We start from the raw sequence: 18,868 nt of genomic DNA, 5'->3' as shown, positions 1-18,868 counted from the left end.
AGTATATATATATATATATATATATATATATATATATATATATATATATATAGAGGAAAGTGAAGCTACACCGCCGGCTTAAAATACAATGGGCCCACATTGTTTTGGTGATCCAAACCATTCATTTGATTGGCCCTCACATAGATAGGGTGTCCACCAAAAATCAGCTACATAGGATCATCCCAACCCTACGATTTGTGGAGGCAAAAATGAACGTGTAAAAACCTTCAAAAATTTGTCCATTTTTGCCTCCACAGTTTGAAGGGTTGGGATGATTCTATGGAGCTGATTTTTGGTGGACACCCTATCTATGTGAGGGCCAATCAAATGAATGGTTTGGATCACCAAAACAATGTGGGCCCATTGTATTTTAAGCTGACGGTGTAGCTAAGTTAGCTACACCGGCGGTGTAGCTTCACTTTCCTCATATATATATATATATATATATATATATATATATATATATATATATATATATATTGTATCAATGCCCTCCAATATGTCAATATATTGGGAAAGACCATCTAATTGGGCCGACCTCACATCAGCTCCCCTAAAAAAATATCATTAGTCAAACAATCTCCCAACTAACCAGTTAAAGCATGCTCTAAAAGCTTAAATTAAAAATAGTGCGCCATCCAGCATGAAAACTCCATTTATCATTCAGTTGCTTTCCTCTGCCCAGCTGGATCACAATGGTTGGGCCCCGAACAATACCCTCAAGATTAGGAGGACCACAATTTCAGGTCCACACTCATGATGCAATAATGGGTCCCACCTTTGATTAATCTAAACCGTTCATCAGAGATACATCTCTTTGGTCACTTTTCATCTCATGTGCCCAAAAATTAAAGCCACTAGGCCTATCAAATGGAGGGTTCAGATCAACCAAGGGTGGGACCCACAATGTTATATTACAATGAGGTCACGCTCTATTAAATGAGTCCCTCCAAATCTGCAAGAAACTGTTTTTCCAGTCCCGAAAAAAAAGAAAACCCTCAGCCGAATTTAAACAAACCGAATAAATCTTTCCTCGTTTTAGAGATGATGCTGGGCAGCAGATGAAGAGGAGAGAGAGAGAGAGAGGAAAAAGTGAATAAGGAAGATGCCTAGGTTAGAATTAGGAAATCAAGGGAGGGCAAAATTTTGTTCTTACAAGAGAGCTACCATTGTTATCTGTTCTATCAATATTGTGGCAGCTCTTTATGTGTTGCATTCTCTCTACACTTCTTTCTTCATCTTCCCCAACTCCGATAATCAAAATTCTTTTACAGGTAGAAAAAACCCATGTCTTGTATTGCGTTTTTTTGTAGATTTCTTTGTGTTTTCTGAGTCTAATTTGCTTGTGGGGAAAACCCATTTCATGTTTAGATTGGTTTTCTTTGTTTGATGCTTGTTATGTAAAAAACGGTTTTTTTCTATGTTTTGTTTATTTTGCACCTGTTAATTATAGCAATGCGTTCGTATATTGCGTTTTCTATTGATTTCTTTGTGTTTTCTGAGTTTAATTTTCTTGTGGGGAAAACCTATTTCATGTTTTGATTGGTTTTCTTTGTTTGATGCTTGTTATGTAAAAAGGTTTTTTATTTTTATTTTATTTATGTGTTGTTTATTTTGCACCTGTTAATTATACCAATGCGTAGTGGAGAAAAAACCCATGTCGTATATTGCGTTTTCTGTTGATTTCTTTGTGTTTTTTGAGTCTAATTTGCTTATGGGGAGAACCGATTTCATATTTTGATCTGTTTTCTTTGTTTGATGGTTGTTATGTAAAATGGGGTTTTTATTTTTTATTTGTTTGGCAGCTGTTAATTATACCAATGCGTAGTGGAGAAAAAACTCATGTCTTATATTTCATTTTTTTCTTGATTTTTTTGGGTCTAAGTTACTCTTTGGGAAGAGCCCTTTTGTTGGTTTTCAGTGTTTGATGCTTGATGTGTAAAAGAGGGTTCTTTTATTTATTTATTTTTGTTTTGTAGCTGTTAAATATACCAACGATCAGATTAGGAAGATGGAGGAATCGACTCGGGTTCGGCAGGCGGCCGAACCCATTGAACTTGTTGGACTGGTAAAAGTCACACTTTTGGAATTTTTTTGTTATTGATAGTATTATCTGTTGCTTTTATAGTTATTGTGGTTTTGGTATTTGTGAGGTTGTTTTTTCTTTTTTCTTCCTCTGATGCTACTAGTTGTCATTTGTTGTTAAAAGGTGAAGGGAATCAAGGAGGAACTCTCCAGAGAAGTAAGGGTGTCGGAACTATCCTGGCCCATGAAGCAAAAGATAGCTGATGAAGTTCTCCAGTGCTTGAAAGGGCTGAATGCTAATGCGAATGTGAGTGAACAAAAAGGTGGGTATGATTTGATTTTGTAAATATTGCCTGATTGTATTACTTTGATTGGTTCAGTTGCTTTGGTCATCACGTTCACCTTGAACTGCACACGAAAAGCGTATAAAATATTTCATAGAACTGGATTGCATGCTAATCACATGGGACTATGCTGTCATAGTAATATTGGATGAGGGTGTCAAGGGGGCAGTATCGAACAATTCTTCTATTAGAGTTAGTTCAATAAGGGAAAGTTTTCGTTTTCTAAGGCCTAACAGTCTGGGGCTAAGGCACCGATTGTACTTACCATTACAAAAAATGGTACCAATTGTACTTGACTTTGAGCTCTGCTAAGAGAAAGCTTGAGGTATCTCATAGTGTATGGATGGAGATCACAAAGTTTTATTCACCTCTTAATTTAGAAAAATGCGAGGCCTGCCATAGAAATCGGCCCAACATCCTCACATGGTTGCAATCCTGCAATCTAAAACAATTTGTGATGGATCTTTGTACAACACATTGTAAGCTGAACCACTTAAAGATTGTGTACCAGATTTGCCTAGTCGACTTACAGTGCACAAAGAGTTCATCAACAGATTTTTCATTTTCTTCACATAGATAGCTCCTGTTTCCAAGATAGAAACCCCTTCTTTTCAGCTGATCCGTGGTGTTAATCTTGTTTGGCAGTGGTAACCATTAGAAGGTTTGGATTCTAGGAGCAACAGGGAGAGAAGAGATGGGGGGGGGGGGGGGGGGGGCACCCAAACCTTCATCCAATGGTATCAGATCTGCCCTCCTAGGTCGGGTGCCACACGCTCGAAAAGGCCTCTTAGGTCAGGCCAATCACCCACCCTCAAATACCCTTCGTGGTTTTAAATTTCCACCGAAACCGACATGAAATGACCGCATTTTTCCATTTTCATACAGGAAACATGGTAAAACTGAAGCAGATACCAAAACCAAAATTGTAAGTGTAACAAGAAATTTATTAAGGAAAAGAAAATTACAAAGGAACATCATCGGCTACATAGGCCCAACATACAAAGAGGATTTCACAACATACAAAATAGGTCATTCAATTCAGGCTAACCCTTCTCTAATGATAAGAGTGATTATGAAACTAGAGCTTGTTCCTTCTATGTACCAACTACCTAAGCTTAGGTTTGATAACTATTTTAAAGTGATTGGAAAAATCCAGAGGAAATACCCCCCACCACTCAAGCCAAAAAATGTTATTGTGTCATCTCTAATATTAAATATGTTTCCTTTTGGGAATTATTTAAATTTCTTTTTTCCAAGAGTTTCAAATATCCGGACCTCATAGGTTCCAATCTTTAACTGAGGACGCTTGTATTTTGATATTTAATCATGAGAACCGATTACCCACAGGCCATCATGGTTGGAGCACACTCTCCATCACCATTTGGCCAAGAGGGATTTTGCCTGCCAATGCATTTTTTTCAAAGCCCACCCTCACTCTTAGGAAGGCAAACTTGTTGCTTACTAACTAAATGAACTTTGCGAAATAGAAGGGTCATTGTTCTGGATAATATTCATTTAAAAATTTCAATTTTATCATACTAAAAAAATTCAATTCTATCTGCCGCACGTTGGGGGGATTCTATATAAGGGCATGAAGTAAGTTGGGATGTTAGCGAGGGTGGCTTTTATAAGGGTGATCCATCTTGGTAAAGAGAGATACCTACGCTTTTGATTATTTCATTTCTTTTTCTTCCAATCATCATATCCCAGTCATGGGAGTTGAGAGCACCTTCCGTTAGTGAAAGGATCAAATATTCAATGGGAAAGGAATACTGATCACAACATAAAATCGAAACTAGATTTTGCATCATACTTCCATCAACATTGATACTGCAAACCGTAGACGCCTGTTTGTTGATCTTTTGGCTTAAAATTTCTTCAGTCAAACCGTTAAGAAAAAAAAAAAAAAAATCTTCAGTCAAGGCTGACAGAGCCACAATTGTAATAATTGCATTAGAGACAACACATTGGCAGTGGGAGGACCACTGATCACAACTTCAAATCCTTTAAGGATACCACCCTCAATAGCTTTTGTGAAGATACAATAGATTCCTAAGGATCAAAACTGAAGTTAATAAGAAAGCGGGGATTGATTCACTTTGTGTAGTCCCTCTAGGAGCAAATACTAATACGTTTGCACTAATAGCGATAGAGAATTGGATTATATCTTGTGATCCATTTCCTCCATTTAAGACCAAACAGTCTTTTTGGAGGGCCCACATCACAATAGGTTACTCAAATCTATTATAAGCCTTTTCTACGTCCAATTTAAGGACAATACCACTAGCGCCAATTAGCACCAATTTTCACTACTGAGTCAATTAGTTTATTAGGAATAACTACTTTCTCAAGGATTTTCCTCTGGACAACATTGCCACTTTGATGTTGCTATCTTTGCCAATTGATTTATGATGGGGAACTAGTCAAATAACACCTTAGCAAATTTATTTGATCCTATTGATTCCACTGCTTAAGATTGCTCTTCACATAATGAAGTTTCTGACTCATCATCATGTCAGGTGGTCCAGTTGCCAGCGCTTCTGTCCACCATCCTTAGCTCATGCCCGAAGACGTCGTCCAGCAGCTCTGTGTCAAATTGAAGTCCATATCAGATATCTGCCAAGCAATAAGCGATGAACTGCTCCTTGCTAGTGAATATTGTAGAAACCTGGTTGAATTTGGTGATGTTGATTGGGCTCTCATGAGTGGAACTCATACATACTCTACATACCAAAAATTTTCAGTGTGTCTGCTCAGAGTCTACTTCCTTATATGGATGTGGGAGATCCATATGGGCCGATGATTATTCTTGAAAACAAGATAAATAATGCCTAGGCTGGAGAAAGGCTTTGAATTCTCCATTTTACATCAACTTTTTTGGTAGAGTTTGTCAATTGGGACCCTAACCCTTTAGTCAATCCTTTGTGTTTCAAGAACTCGTTATCTTATCCGGGACTACTGATCACCCTGAACTTGTTATCTACACTAATTCTGATGCATAGTTCTCCAGAAGTATTGATCAAAACCACGTAAAACTCCTAAGTTATGCTCAAGTGTTATCCTATTGGCTAGTGTGTGACTGTTCGGCACATCTTGGTCTACCCCAGGACATGGGCTTTGATTTTGCAGCCACTATTTGGAGAACCTAACCGAATAGATTTCAACTCTGTTGAATATAACTTGTCTTGGCTTTAACATATTTAAGAGTTTGCTTTTCACCTATAGTGAATCTTCTGTACATCTTCACATTATATGTTTAGGTTTAACCTTTAACTTAATAGCAGACATTCTTTCTGTTCTGCCCTGTCCTTCATGTTTCATCAAGCTTATATATATATATGAGAAAACTTTTGGTGAGCTTAAGCGCACCAAAAATGCGCTTAAGTTGTTATAACGCCTCCCATTGGTGCGCTTAAGCGGGACCCAAACATTTAAACGAATGGGAGGCGTTATAACAACTTAAGCACACCAAAAAAATGGTGAGCTTAAGCGCACCAACAGTTCTCTCTCTCTCTCTCTCTATATATATATATATATATATATATATATGAGAGAACATTTCCTACACACTTGTGTAGGTAAGTTACCTACACACTAGCTTAAAATACACTGGGGGCCCACATTGTTTGGGTGATCCAAACAATTCATTTGAATGATCCTCACATAGATAGGGTGTCCACAAAAAATCAGATCCATAGGATCATCCTAACCATTCAAACTATGGAGGCAAAAAATGGACTAATTTGTGAAGGTTTATACACGTCCATTTTACCTCCACAAATCGTAGGGTTGGGATGATCCTATGGATCTGATTTTTTGTGGACACCCTATCTATGTGAGGACCATTCAAATGAATTGTTTGGATCACCCAAACAATGTGGGCCCCCACTGTATTTTAAGCTAGTGTGTAGGTAACTTGTGTGTAGGTAACTTACCTACACAAGTGTGTAGGAAATGTTCTCTCTCTCTCTCTCTCTATATATATATATATATATATATATATATATAACGTTAGAGTATGTTAGTAGTCCATTGAGTTACATAAGAGTAGTCAGCTCTGTTCTCAGATACTATAACCCTAATCATGTTTATGTATATTAAGTGAGAGTTTGTCAGCCCCCGTTAAATCTGATAGTTCTTCTTTTTCTCCATCTCCCTATTCTTTTTCTCTCATTGTTTCATATAAAAATATAAATTACTACGCAAAATCAAAACATGTGATCTAGGATTGACTATATTCTATTTTTCTGCTGTTTATTTCTCGTCCTTTACTTTGTATCACGGTGACTGTTTTTTGGTAGCAGCATCACTAGAAATATGGCGCAAAGAAAAGCTAGAAGAAACCAAACAGTTGGCTCTTGAGGGAGCAATATCGAATTCAACTATCTCAGCTGAAGAAGCCAGTATATTATCTACCCTTTGAATGGATTTTCTTGTGTCATTTCCCTTTATTGTTTGTTTTATAAATTTAGAATATCCTTAGGTTTTCAACCATCTTGAAGCTGCATTTTTCAATGGCTTTTCCCATTTCCCTTTTTTTTTTAAAAAAAAAAAAACTTTATCCCTGGTGTTTAGTATACTAAGAGTGCCTTTCCACAGAGACGCTGCAAAGAGTATTGGAATCTGAATGGGTCTTGCTATTGGAAGAAATTGGCCTTTGGATGCCAGCTGAAATTATCAACAAAGAAAGCAATGACAAACCTGAGAGTGAACAAGAGCTTGGTAACAAACATTTTTATCTGCCAATTATATTCTGTGTTGTATTTTCACTTCTTTTTTTGCCTATGTTCTTACCCAGCTGCAACATTTACATAAACCAATCATAATTCATAATTACCATTTTGATACACATTCTTTATAATGGATAATTCTGATTTGACATCCTGGGTGTGGAGAATATGGACTAATCATCTACTTATTTTTTTCTTTTTACTGCTTTTGAGATTTCCCTAATGTTCTTAACTATCTACTGAGTTTCCATCAACCAAAATACTTGTTGATCTTGATCAATTTGAGATAAAGTCTTTTTATTTCTAAAGGATAATTTTCATATTCCAACCGATTGTGTGAAGACAAGGATTTTTGGTCTGTTATTGCCTGTTAAGAAAGATTTCAGTATGTACAACTCCACGATGATGTTTTAGTCTCCTAGAGTCATAAATCTCATATTTATCTTAACAAATTTAGAAATGTTTTATTTCATTCTTTGTGGTATGCCTCTTCTCTGCAGAAGATGACATTGTCCCTGGTAGGCCAATTCGACCTGAATGCCATGCTGAGCCACACACAGATTATGGTGGGGCCGCCGTCAGATGGGGTCTTACCCACCATAAGGAAAGTGCTGCTGACTGTTGCGAGGCTTGCCTAGATCAGGCTAAACATGCAAAGGCAGGTGAAGTGAAGTGCAATATATGGGTTTATTGCCCATCAGAGGATGGGTGCTATTCACCAGATAAGTATGAACACAAACATCAGGAGTGCTGGCTCAAACAGGTAAGGTTCTCTAAATAATATTTATTAATTCTGCTCGTTAGGCTCTGTAGCTTAGTTAATTAAGTTGGTTGTTATTTAATTCTCTATTGTTGTTAAATGAGTTTCTTAAAAGAAAGAAATACAAAATAGTGGGCGTGCTTCTGAGCTAGCATAAACCTTGAGGCCAGTGTTGGTATTCTTCCAATCATACCCTTAACCTTCATGGGGACCATCCTCCACGAAAATCAGAAAAGGAGCTAAATATGGTGATGGGGCCCATGGGTAGTGCTTTATTTCTTTTTCTTTTGTTTGTAGGGGCATGTTGGTCATTTACTGGAATTTTTAATTTTAATGCAATTGGGATGGGTTAGTTAGGGTTTGCAATTCACACAACATTAATTCAATAATAACAAATATTAGTTAAAGAAGAGGTAAAAGAAGTTTTTATAATTTTTTTTTTGAAGATAATTGTTTATAATATAAGAAGCATTAATGATAAAAGAAGTAAACACAATATTCAATAATAAAACAGAATGTCAATACAAAAATGTTTCGACACGCCTACATTAAGTCTTTCACTTATAGCAGTACATTTACAATTGTCAAAAGGAGTGTGGGTGGACACGGGTGTTGTGTCGGACATGACACGACACGTGTCAGCAATAAATTCATCGTGTTGGCTAAATCATAATGAAAATCCCTTGCCTTTCACACCCTTGTATGTGAAATCGCCTATATCTTGATGTGATGCCACCCTAGGTTGTCCTTGGTGTGATGCCTTGGTGATTCTATCCTTGTTTTCTTTTTATATCGAAGGTAAATTATATCTCTCAAGCTTACTCTGATATTTTGTTCTAGAGTTGTTTTTGCAATTTCAAGATTTCAATCATTCAGTAGTTTTGTTTCTTGATTTCGAATATGTTGTGGTAGATATTTGTTCTTGAATCTTAGGTCTACTTTATTTCTTGTTGTTTCTTCTACATCTTATTTCTCTTCTTTATCCTTCTTCTAGTGCTTCCCGGTCTACTTCTATTCTCTTGTGTGATCTTCTCTCATACTTCATTCATATCTTCATATTTTTGCCACCTAAGGTTTTCCCCTATCTTTCGATATTCTATGACCTATATATCGATTAGATATGGACTATTCACTCATTTTTGCATTCGAATTTCATGGAAAACCCTAGTTTCACCAAGATCACATTAGATATATTAGTTAGATCCCATTTCTTCCTCTCATATTCTATCCATTAATTTTTCATCAGACATTAGTTCTCCTTCTAGTTACTACTTCTTCCCTTTAAGTCCTGCTTCGAACCTATAAACAAAGTCTAACTTGATCAACTCTGCATGCAGAGATTGAGGATCAAGTTAGAGGATATTGACAAAAAAATCAAACAAGATTAATTCCTTCGTTCTACTGAAGGGAAACTAAACTAGAGTATCCTATAGCCTGTTTATGTAAGCATCAGCTGGAAGTTCTTTTCCAATGCTTTGAGGCAAAGTGGCAAAGCATCTGCTTGTTACATTTTGTCTTGATATTTTCATGAATTTGCTTGTATCATGCAGTGTGGTCAGATATTTCTTGTTTCTTTATTTGTAGATTTTTTTTTGTAATTTGCTATTTCGCAGGTCGTATGGGTGGTTTTATTGCTTCAAACTGATGAATTTTCCAAAATCCCTTGTGATAGTTTCATAATTACGGACCTGTACACTTTTAAAATATGCTTCTTCGGCATTATTAATAGGCGAGGACACTCTTTTAGGAAAAATAACCACCTAAATAGGAAGCTTACTCTTAATTAACAAGAAACGCATGGGAAGCGTGTGCATGTTTTTTTTTTTTTTTGTGGGTGGGTTTTGTTTTTTGTTTTTTGTTTTTGATGGGATATTGGGGGGGGGGGGGGGTTGGCGGGCAGCGGCAAGAATACTTTAGCTTCCAAAGTGAACTTTTGGGGAAGCGAGCTTCCCATCCAACTAGGACGTTTCTAGTAACTATTGTTTGACAAGTCTAAACTGCGACCCTTGCCGTCTTTGAATTTTTGCTACAAGGAGAAATGAGCTGTTCTTTTTTAAGAGATTTAACTGGGGAAATGTCTCTTTCTCAATTTGTCTTCTTCTATGTCTTTATGTTGAGAGAGTCCACTGACTCTTGAGGCTTCCAATGTCAGAGTTGGGTTTCTTTTCATTGAATGTTTCTACTTCAGTGCTTTGGGTCATGTTGGAACTTGGAAGTGATTACAGACAACTTGCCCACTTACATAGACTGGGGATGGCATTCTCATTACATTTCAGAAAAAAAGGGATGGCATTCTCATTAGGAGGAGCATGTGGATTGTGAGAAGGTTTGACTCGAGGTAGTCATTTTAGTAGGATCTTCCCGGGAGGCAAAGATGCATGTCTTGCTCTTTTGAGTTCGCTCCCTAGATATTAATTTGCAGGTTGTAGAATGAAGATAATAATGGTCCATTGTCTTACTGCTTACACTAGCCAGTTCCTTGCTGAAGTGACCAGTCCCAAGTGGCTACCTTAGATCTCGCTTCGCATTGGTTGCCCAGTGTTACGATGCAGTTCTATAGGGTCCATAAGCCGCACTACAAAGCCATCTGAAAACCCAGCTACTGTTATAATTTACAGCAGAATATAAAGAGAAAAAGCAGCAGATACAAGATTCATATGATGACATCATGATGATGTCAGCGCCGCGCCCGCAGGGGGGGCACAGTGGTCAAGTGGGTCCAAATTTCTGAAAACAGTTTCATTTTGATTTATTGAAATTTATCATGAACCTTTTGGAATCATTCAAAAAAGAAATCACGAATCTTTTGGAATTTTAAGGAGTTATGGTTGATGTTTACCTAGGAGTTTTTTGGATTTAAACAAGGACGGTTAAACACTATGGGCATGTATGCTGACATCAAATTCCAGATTACTGGAGCTTGATATGGCTTTTCATGATCTATTTGGTATTGTTGGTGGAAATTCAGTATCTGCTGGTTGATTTTGAATGAAATATTCATCATGTCTAGTTGGAGAGGGGTAACTCTATTGCTGATGCATTTGCATGTTTAAGCACTCTCATATGGGTTACCAAATATTTCATCTTTGTTCTTTCCATTCGAGCTGATTGAATTGAATTCCTTACTTCAGATTCAATTTTGTTATTGGGCACTTCATTTATTATTTTCCTTGTAATATTTTGATAGCAAATGCCCCTTGTAATCATGTAATCTTTTACCGTTTCGAATTTACTAATAAAAAAGAGTGATCATGTGTTTCCCTTCTCAAAATTTCTAGTGGGAATTTTTAATACTATTTTACAGGGTTCCCATGATCTTGTATGAAGCGCAGTATTTCTAGATATGTTGTTTAACCTGCCTTGAATTACATCTACGTTCTTAATCCTAATCAGATACTTTCATCATTTATGAATACAGGATAAGCAACCAAAAGTGAATTTCAAAGACAAGTATTCGGATTCATACAGAAGCTCTCACCCGAGAGCACCGTTAATTGTTCCTTGGATGTCTGGTATTGTTGGTACATAGTTGCTTCTCCTTTTGCAACGGGGATTGGCCCGTCCGAAGATGTGTCTGGAGCCATGAATTTTGCTATGCTGCTATGTCATATAAGGTCATCCATGCAAGGTTGCTGAAATGTCACCATTTTGATCCTCCCCCCATGGTATTTTCATTATTTCTCTTTTTAGGCCTTTTTTATGTCATTTATAATTTTTTGCAAGCGCTTTTGTCGATATTTAACCTTAATTTCAGGAGTTCCGTACCCTGGCAGAGTTTATGGGAGTTAGAAATTCTTTAATGGATGTAATACGATCGGTAATACAATTAATTAAGGGAAATGATATCAGCACAACCATGTTTTAATAATTGCACAAACTCGGCTTGTCTTTTCTTTTCTAATTGGCTTGTGAGAGCTTTTTGGGAACCATAATAGTCTTTGACAGCTATTTAAATAATAAAAAACAAGATGGGTTAGTGCAATTATTAAAACATGATTGTGCTGATATCATTTTCCTTGATTAGTCATGTGGCTGTTCTTTCTTAAGCATAATTAGATGAAGTAATGCAGTTTGTTTTGTGGGTTTGGGTTCATTCAACCTTAACTTCCCAAAAGAAGATTTCAACATTTTAAAGGACTATGTGAGGAAATTCAATCCTTTGAACCATAAGCTCTTTATTAGTCTTCCAGTCTTCCTATTTTTGTTTGTGGAAGCTTGCACCAGTGAACTGTAATGTGCTCATACTTTGGTGGGGCCCATCTTTGCTGTGCCCATTAGGTAATATATAAGAAAAAATCAACTCCCGCACCCTTTTTCATTGGGTAAATCCCACCACCAGAGAGGACTTAAATTTCCTCATGGACATGTATGAAACCCATTGTTGTTCCTTACTCTTATTGAAGGGTGGTTTTTTCAGTGGGAAACTTGTGTTTGTTATTTATTTCTACTGCACCAAGATATCAATGTTATTCTTAAGATAACAATAAGGAAAGGTGGACATTGTGTATTCCTTTAGGGCCCTTTTGGATGATTTGGATTTCTCACATTTGCAGCCCTTTTTGCATTGTAATTTGGATCGGATCAAATTCTTGCATTTCTAATTCAGCAGCTGACAGTGAAGAAAATCAGATTTCTAAGTTTGCTGTGGAAATAAAAAATTGGAAATCCACAGATCTGGCAATTTCCTTCACCCTCTTTGCTCCTCAACCTCTCCCCTCCACTAGGAAGTACCCTCTTCCCTCTCAGTCTCCCTCTACATGAGCTGCCGGATCTATTCAATTTGTATTCAAAACTCAATTCCAAATCCAAATACAAAATGGGAGGTATCCAAACGGGGCCTCAGATTTTGTATTTGTATTTGGAATTGAGTTTTCAATACAAAATGAATAGATCTGCCAGCTCATGTTGAGGGAGACAGAGAAGGAAGGGGGTAATTCCTGCTGCAGGGGAGAGGTTGAGGAGCCAAGAGGGTGAAGGAAACTGCCGGATCTGTGGATTTCAAATTTATTATTTCCATAGCTTATTTGGAAATCTGATTTTTTTCACTGTCAGTCGCTTAATTGGAAATTCAAGGATTTGATCGTGATCCAAATGTCAATGCAAAAAGGGCTGCAAATGTGAGAATTCCAAATCAAAATCTTCTCGGCATCCAAACGGACCCTTATATTTTAAAATACCCAATAGATACTCTGGCCCCACTGTGCAATGTCTATTTGTGGATCCCTTGGTCCGACTGCAACCACAATTCCGGCCAAATGCCATTGTGAACAGGGTTTTAAATTTCGGCCGAAATCCGGCGAGACCGAAATTTTTGATAAAATATTAATTTTTTATTCCTTTACAGAATTTCAGCTAAAATTTCGAGAGCCTTTACCAGTTTTCAGCCAAAATTTTGGGATTTCAGCTAAAATTTCAGTTTCGGTGAGGACCGAAATTATCCCCGAAACCGAAATTTAAAACCTGTTTGTGAATACAGTCATCGAATGATTTGAGGTTGAGGTTCTTGATCTATCAAGTTTCTTTTAGTAATTTGCCAACCAAAGCTATATCTTTTGTAGTCGATTATTTTATACATGGGAGTGTCTTTTTTTAATTTTAAGGAAATATATTTCAACGAAAAGGGTGGAGTCCGGAATGAGAATAACATTCCAAGATAATAAGAAAAAAAGCGAGTTGAGGGGGAAAGGAATTAAAATCTCCAATCTTTGATTTGTCTAGTCTAGATCTAGCCAACCAATATGCCTCAGTATTTGCATAATGTCATGCATGTTGGAACACCTTCGAGTGGGCCTTTACGCGGTCAATGTTCTCCTCAGTCTCATCGGCAAACATCCATGGAAAATCAAGGAGTCTAGCGGTTTCATACATTGACTACATTGAGAGAATCTCCTTATATTATATGACCAAGGAGTCTAATTTTGCTTCCTCAACTAGGAGTATTCCAATCATTAACACCTTGATTTCCACTTCATTGAAATCTCTAGTGCAACAAGGCTTGAGAATGCAAGTTTGGTGATGATGTTCATCACCCGAACAATACTCCCCTGTTCTATTTGAGCCGAGGTCCCTTAAACTGGATCCATCGAAATTCAATTTCACCAAGCACGATGATAAGAGGGGAGTTCCATCTAAGAGTAAGTTTACTTGATATACTCTTTCTAGCCCATATCTCTTCCCTAGATCATCAAATAGAGGCTTCTGATATACCATGAAAATCTGGTAGAATTCCTGCTCATCACACCATCAAGAGGATATTTGTCTCTTCATGCTCATCACACCATCAAGAGAATATTTGTCCCTTAATACCAATAGTATCCTTTCCTTCCATAGAACAAAAAGGACTGCTAGGTACCAAAGCATCTTTCCTTTATTAGACTTTGGCAGCCTGACCCGAGTGTAACCCGGCATTTTTTTTATCGTTTTTTTTAATAAGCTAAAAAAACTTGGCTTGAGTCGGGTTGGGTCAGGTTCGGGCTGTCCTCAACCCGACCTGACCTGACCCGATTCCCAACCCGACTCTGGGAACCCTTTTTCCAACCCAAACCCGACCCGAGTTCAACCTGAGTTTTTAAGCTATAATCATAAAAAAATGTTGGGCTTCACTCGGGTTGGGTTGCCCAAATACTCAACCCGGATTGGGAAAAACTCAATTGGAACCCGAACCCGACCCGACTTTTTTTTGGGCTAAACCGAATTTTTTGGGCTCCTCGAGTTGGGTTCGGGCTGGCTCCGGGAAGCAAAAAGGAAATGAACCACTAGTGGAGATCGTTATAGGGGTGCAACTCGGGTCGGGTCGGGTTGGGTTGAGGCCAACCCGAGGATCTCTACCTCCAACCTGACTTTCAACCCAGCATGGCTAACCCAACCCAACCCAAATTGGTTTTTCCCTAACCCGAACCGAACAGAACCGAACCGAATCGAACCCAACCCGAATTCCCAAGTTGGGTTGGGTTGGGTCGGGTTTAGACATTTCAGATGAAATATTTAGGAAGGGAGATGGCATCCAAGTTCAAAACTCAAGGAAAAAAACACTAATAGAACACTTGCACAAATTCAATAACTGCAAATGAAGTAAGGAAAACATGACAATCACAGTCACAAGGATATGTACCCTCTGTATCTCCGTCTCATCCGCACAACAGCAGCCATCTCTCTAGAAAATTATATTTGTAAGGATAGAAAGTAGAAAAAATAAAACGTCAAAAACTAAAAAAGCCAAAAAATGTGTTAATGTTTGCCGGGTTATGGGTCGGGTCGGGTTGCCTGATGCCCAACCCAACCCAACCTAACCTGAATTTTGGTTGGGTTGCCAAATCCCAATCCGAACCCGAACCGAATTTTGTCAACCCAACCCGCCCAAAAATGGGGCTGAACCCGTCGGGTTCGGGTTCAACCCGACCCAAGTTGCACCCCCTAGATCGTTAACCTAGAAAAAAGAGACCAGACAGTGAAATCCAGAGAGTTATATGTGTTGTTTTCCTCCCCTATACCCTCATTCGAAGACGGTAGTAATAGCGACGAACGGTCTTGGTTCCGCCCAGAAAGCTACAGAATCGCACCAAAGGCTATTTAATCTTCATAGTTTCTAGGTGCATCCTATTGTTTTTGAATCAAGAGCAATTCTTCAGCAGGTATTTTTTCAGTTCTCTACTTTATGATTTCTGCTTTTATTTGCTTTGGACTTTTAGTTTTCACTTGGTTTGTGGAGGGGTTTCAGTTCTTGCTTTGGGGTGGGTACGATTGGGTGGTGTCTTTCTTGTTTTTAATGATGTTTTGAGTTGTATGCTTTCAATTTTAACCTTACTTTAGCTCCTTATATCGGAGCTAGGCTTGAGATCCTTAGGACTATTATCTGAGAAAGATGAGAGTTGGGTAGAAATTAAGCGAGGAGTAGCATGATGGAATCGTGTGCACTGGGGACGCCTCGTTTAGCACATGAGTTAGTTGTGCTAACAAGCAAGCCCCGTCGTGATTTAAACCACCTAAATACCCTTCTTAGATATGATATACAAGATTTAATCCACCTTCTCCAAAGAAGGCCGAATCCCATTTTTTCTAGTATGAAGTCTAGGAAATTCCAGTCCACATGATCATATTCCTTTTCCAGATCAATTTTCCAATGATTCCATTCTCACCATCTATTTTTATTGTGTCAATAAGCTCATTTGCTATAGGAATTCCGTCTAGGATCTGCTGACCGCCGACAATGAAAGTTGTGTTCACGTACTTGCACAACCTGCCTCTTTCATGAAACTCATGCATAAACCCCATCACATCTTCCTTAATTACCCTCCCAATAACGATGATAGAATTCCATAGGGAATCCATCCAGTTTAGGAGCTTCGTCTTTCTTCATGGAAGCTAAGGCACTCTCGACTTCCTCATCTGTGAAAGATCTTTGCAAGCAATCACATTGCTCGGCTGAAATCTTTTTGAAGTCTAGTCCACCAAGCTTTGGCCTCCACACATATTCGCTTTTGTACAACTTGGAATAAAACTGAATGATGTGACTTTTGATGTGTTCATTTTCTTCCACCAAGGTCTCACCTTCCTTAGTACAGTTCATAGCATTTATCCTTCTTACATTCGCCATTATGTGAAGAATTTAGAATTTTTATCTCCCTCCCTTAGCCATATTGCCTGGGATTTTTGCCGCCAACTTATGTCCTCTCTTCTTAAGATTTCCTCATATTCCGTCCTTAGCTCCATTATAGCTTTTCTTTCATCCACCTCTAAGGGAACAAACTCTTCTCTATGTTCCAGTTGATTCAAAGATAGCAATAGTTCTTCTTTTTTGAATCTCTTTCCTTCTTGACTACTCTTTTGCCATTCCTTAATTTTCATTTTCAATGCTTTTAACTTTCTGAACAATATGAAGCCTTTCCACCCATCTTCGTGAATATCATTCCACCAAACTCTTATCTTCTCATCAAACCCCAGAATTTCACATAACGCTAGGTCAAAATTGAAAGGTCTCGACCCACCAGAAAAATCCTTCATCTCCAAAAATAATGGACAATGATCATAGGTAGGTCTCAGCAAGGCTTTCTGTAAAATGAGAGGGAAAAAATCCTCCCAGTCTCTGGATATTAGAACCCGATCATTTCTACATAAAACCAAGTGATCCTGGTTGTTTATCCTTCCTGGCCAGTTCTTCTCATGAGGGAATTTGATGATGTTGAAATCTCCCCCAACTATCCAAGGCCCATTCCAGGGCGCCCTTGCCTCCATTAACTCATCCCAAAGAGCATTCTGATCCCTCGCTCTTACTGGAGCATATACCGCTGTAAACTTCCATTCTGTATTCGATGCTCTGTTTGAAAACAGAATCAGAAGGGAATACTCTTTAATCACTGCGTCTTCCACGTCGAAGGTATCATCTTTCCATTTCACTATAATTCCTCCTGCAGTCCCTTTTGCATCCCTAGCTGCCCACTGCCTATTTCTCCTTCCTCATAAGTTATTGATGAGGGATTCTGAGACACCCTTCACGTTCGACTCCAGAATAGCCATAATATCCAGCCTTCTGCTTCGAATTATTTCTTTTACTGCAATCTTCTTCCCTTCTGAGTTCAGTCCCCTGATATTCCAAAATGATATTCTTATTCTGAACTTTCTGGTTTTGCTTTCCCCGAAGGCTTTGCTCAGACGAAGCCTTTCAGCTCCCTCAATCCCCAAGACTTGGTTTTCTTAGTAGGTTCCAATGTTGTACTGGCTTTTACATCAAACTCCCAAATCTACATTTATCTTAGGTTTTGGTAACGCTAGTTGGGAATAGATTTCAGTTGCATGTTAATTAACAAAGAATTTTTTTCATGTACTACAGAACTTCTAGCAGAGGCTACAACTGAAATTGGAGGATGCTTATGTCTAGTCTATAGCATATTTTAACTAGTTGACATGCTTAAATTGTGCTGTATTTTGGTTGTTTTAGTTACTTTAAAAATAAAAATAAAAAATCTTACCTTCCATTTTTTGGCTATGATGCTGAGACCCATTGGATGTCATGAAATGCATATCAATCAGAATCTGTTCTTAGTAATTCTCCTCCTCATCTCTTGATCTTGTCTTCCCTTGTTTTGGTCTCTTTCCTTGTTCTCGTTATCTGCTTATGCTTCCCTTTCTTGTCTGTATTGGCATTTGGCAGTGAACTGGGAGCTAGAAGAAGCTTCAGCCATGCTTCTGACTTGTGAGAATTCCCTACGAAAAACCCACTACGATGTTCTTTCTGTGAAAGAAGATGCAAGCCACGAGGAAATTCGAGCAAGCTACAGGGCTGCTATTCTCGATTCCCATCCAGATAAATTTCAAGGGAAATTCGATGCATTCGAACCATGCCATGAACTACAAGAAAGATTTCTGATGGTCCAAAAGGCTTGGGAAATCCTTGGTGATATAAATTCTCGGGCAGTTTATGACATGGAGTTAAAGGCTTCAAGACAAGATTCAGAAATTGCAGATGATGTCAAATTCGAGGAGATGACAGTGGAAGATTGTGGAGAAATTTTAGAGCTCTGTTATCAATGCAGATGCGGGGATTATTTTTCTGTCAATTCAACAGAGCTGGGGGAGATGGGATTTTCTTTGGAAGGGCATGGAAGAAGGGAATTACGGACAATCAATGCAGCCCCGACATCTGTTGTTCTTCCTTGTGGCTCTTGTTCTCTGAAAATTCGTTTGATTCTCTACACAGATTCTTGACTATTTCAGTTTTCTGGTTAAGAATTTTTTGGTGTGGACTGATGTCTGCACTGTCATATTTTAGTAATGGCACCAATAATAGTTTGAAATGTGATTGCCAATCACAGTTTGAAATGTTCCTGAATCGGATTCAGGAACATTCACAGTTTGTTTCCTATTTGGGTCCAGCCCATGAACAGATTGTTTCAAAATAATATTAGCTCCAAAGAATAAAAACCAACAAATGACACGCATGTTCATAGTAGAACCTACTTAACAGAACCCAAATTCACCATACATTCAGCTGATGTAAGCTCAAAAAGGAATTT

General features: G+C 38.1%; 2 protein-coding genes across 3 annotated transcripts; both read left to right on the top strand.

The window, feature by feature from the left end:
• The first annotated feature begins 937 nt into the window (after window positions 1-937).
• Window positions 938-11,663, top strand: LOC143848963 (dimethylallyl, adenosine tRNA methylthiotransferase). Of its 2 annotated transcripts, none has more exons than XM_077358002.1 (7): window positions 938-1,274; window positions 1,980-2,068; window positions 2,210-2,351; window positions 6,656-6,772; window positions 6,969-7,091; window positions 7,600-7,862; window positions 11,278-11,663. In XM_077358002.1, exons 1-7 carry the CDS (start codon window positions 1,106-1,108, stop codon window positions 11,386-11,388), a joined length of 1,014 nt encoding a protein of 337 aa, XP_077214117.1. In that variant the 5' UTR covers window positions 938-1,105; the 3' UTR covers window positions 11,389-11,663. The 2 variants fall into 2 exon arrangements, with proteins under 2 accessions (XP_077214117.1, XP_077214118.1); XM_077358003.1 differs by having other exon boundaries at window positions 940-1,274; window positions 2,210-2,348; window positions 6,674-6,772.
• Window positions 11,664-15,151: 3,488 nt separating this feature from the next.
• LOC143848335 (uncharacterized) lies at window positions 15,152-18,616 on the top strand. Its single transcript, XM_077357252.1, has 2 exons — window positions 15,152-15,490; window positions 18,007-18,616. Exon 2 carries the CDS (start codon window positions 18,036-18,038, stop codon window positions 18,558-18,560), a length of 525 nt encoding a protein of 174 aa, XP_077213367.1. The 5' UTR covers window positions 15,152-15,490; window positions 18,007-18,035; the 3' UTR covers window positions 18,561-18,616.
• The last annotated feature ends 252 nt before the right edge of the window (window positions 18,617-18,868 follow it).

Source organism: Tasmannia lanceolata, unplaced genomic scaffold (genome assembly GCF_043159265.1).
Source record: "Tasmannia lanceolata isolate RefF3 unplaced genomic scaffold, GAP_Taslan_0.1 ptg000016l, whole genome shotgun sequence".
NCBI lineage: Eukaryota > Viridiplantae > Streptophyta > Magnoliopsida > Canellales > Winteraceae > Tasmannia > Tasmannia lanceolata.
This window is presented reverse-complemented; position numbering and strand designations above follow the sequence as displayed.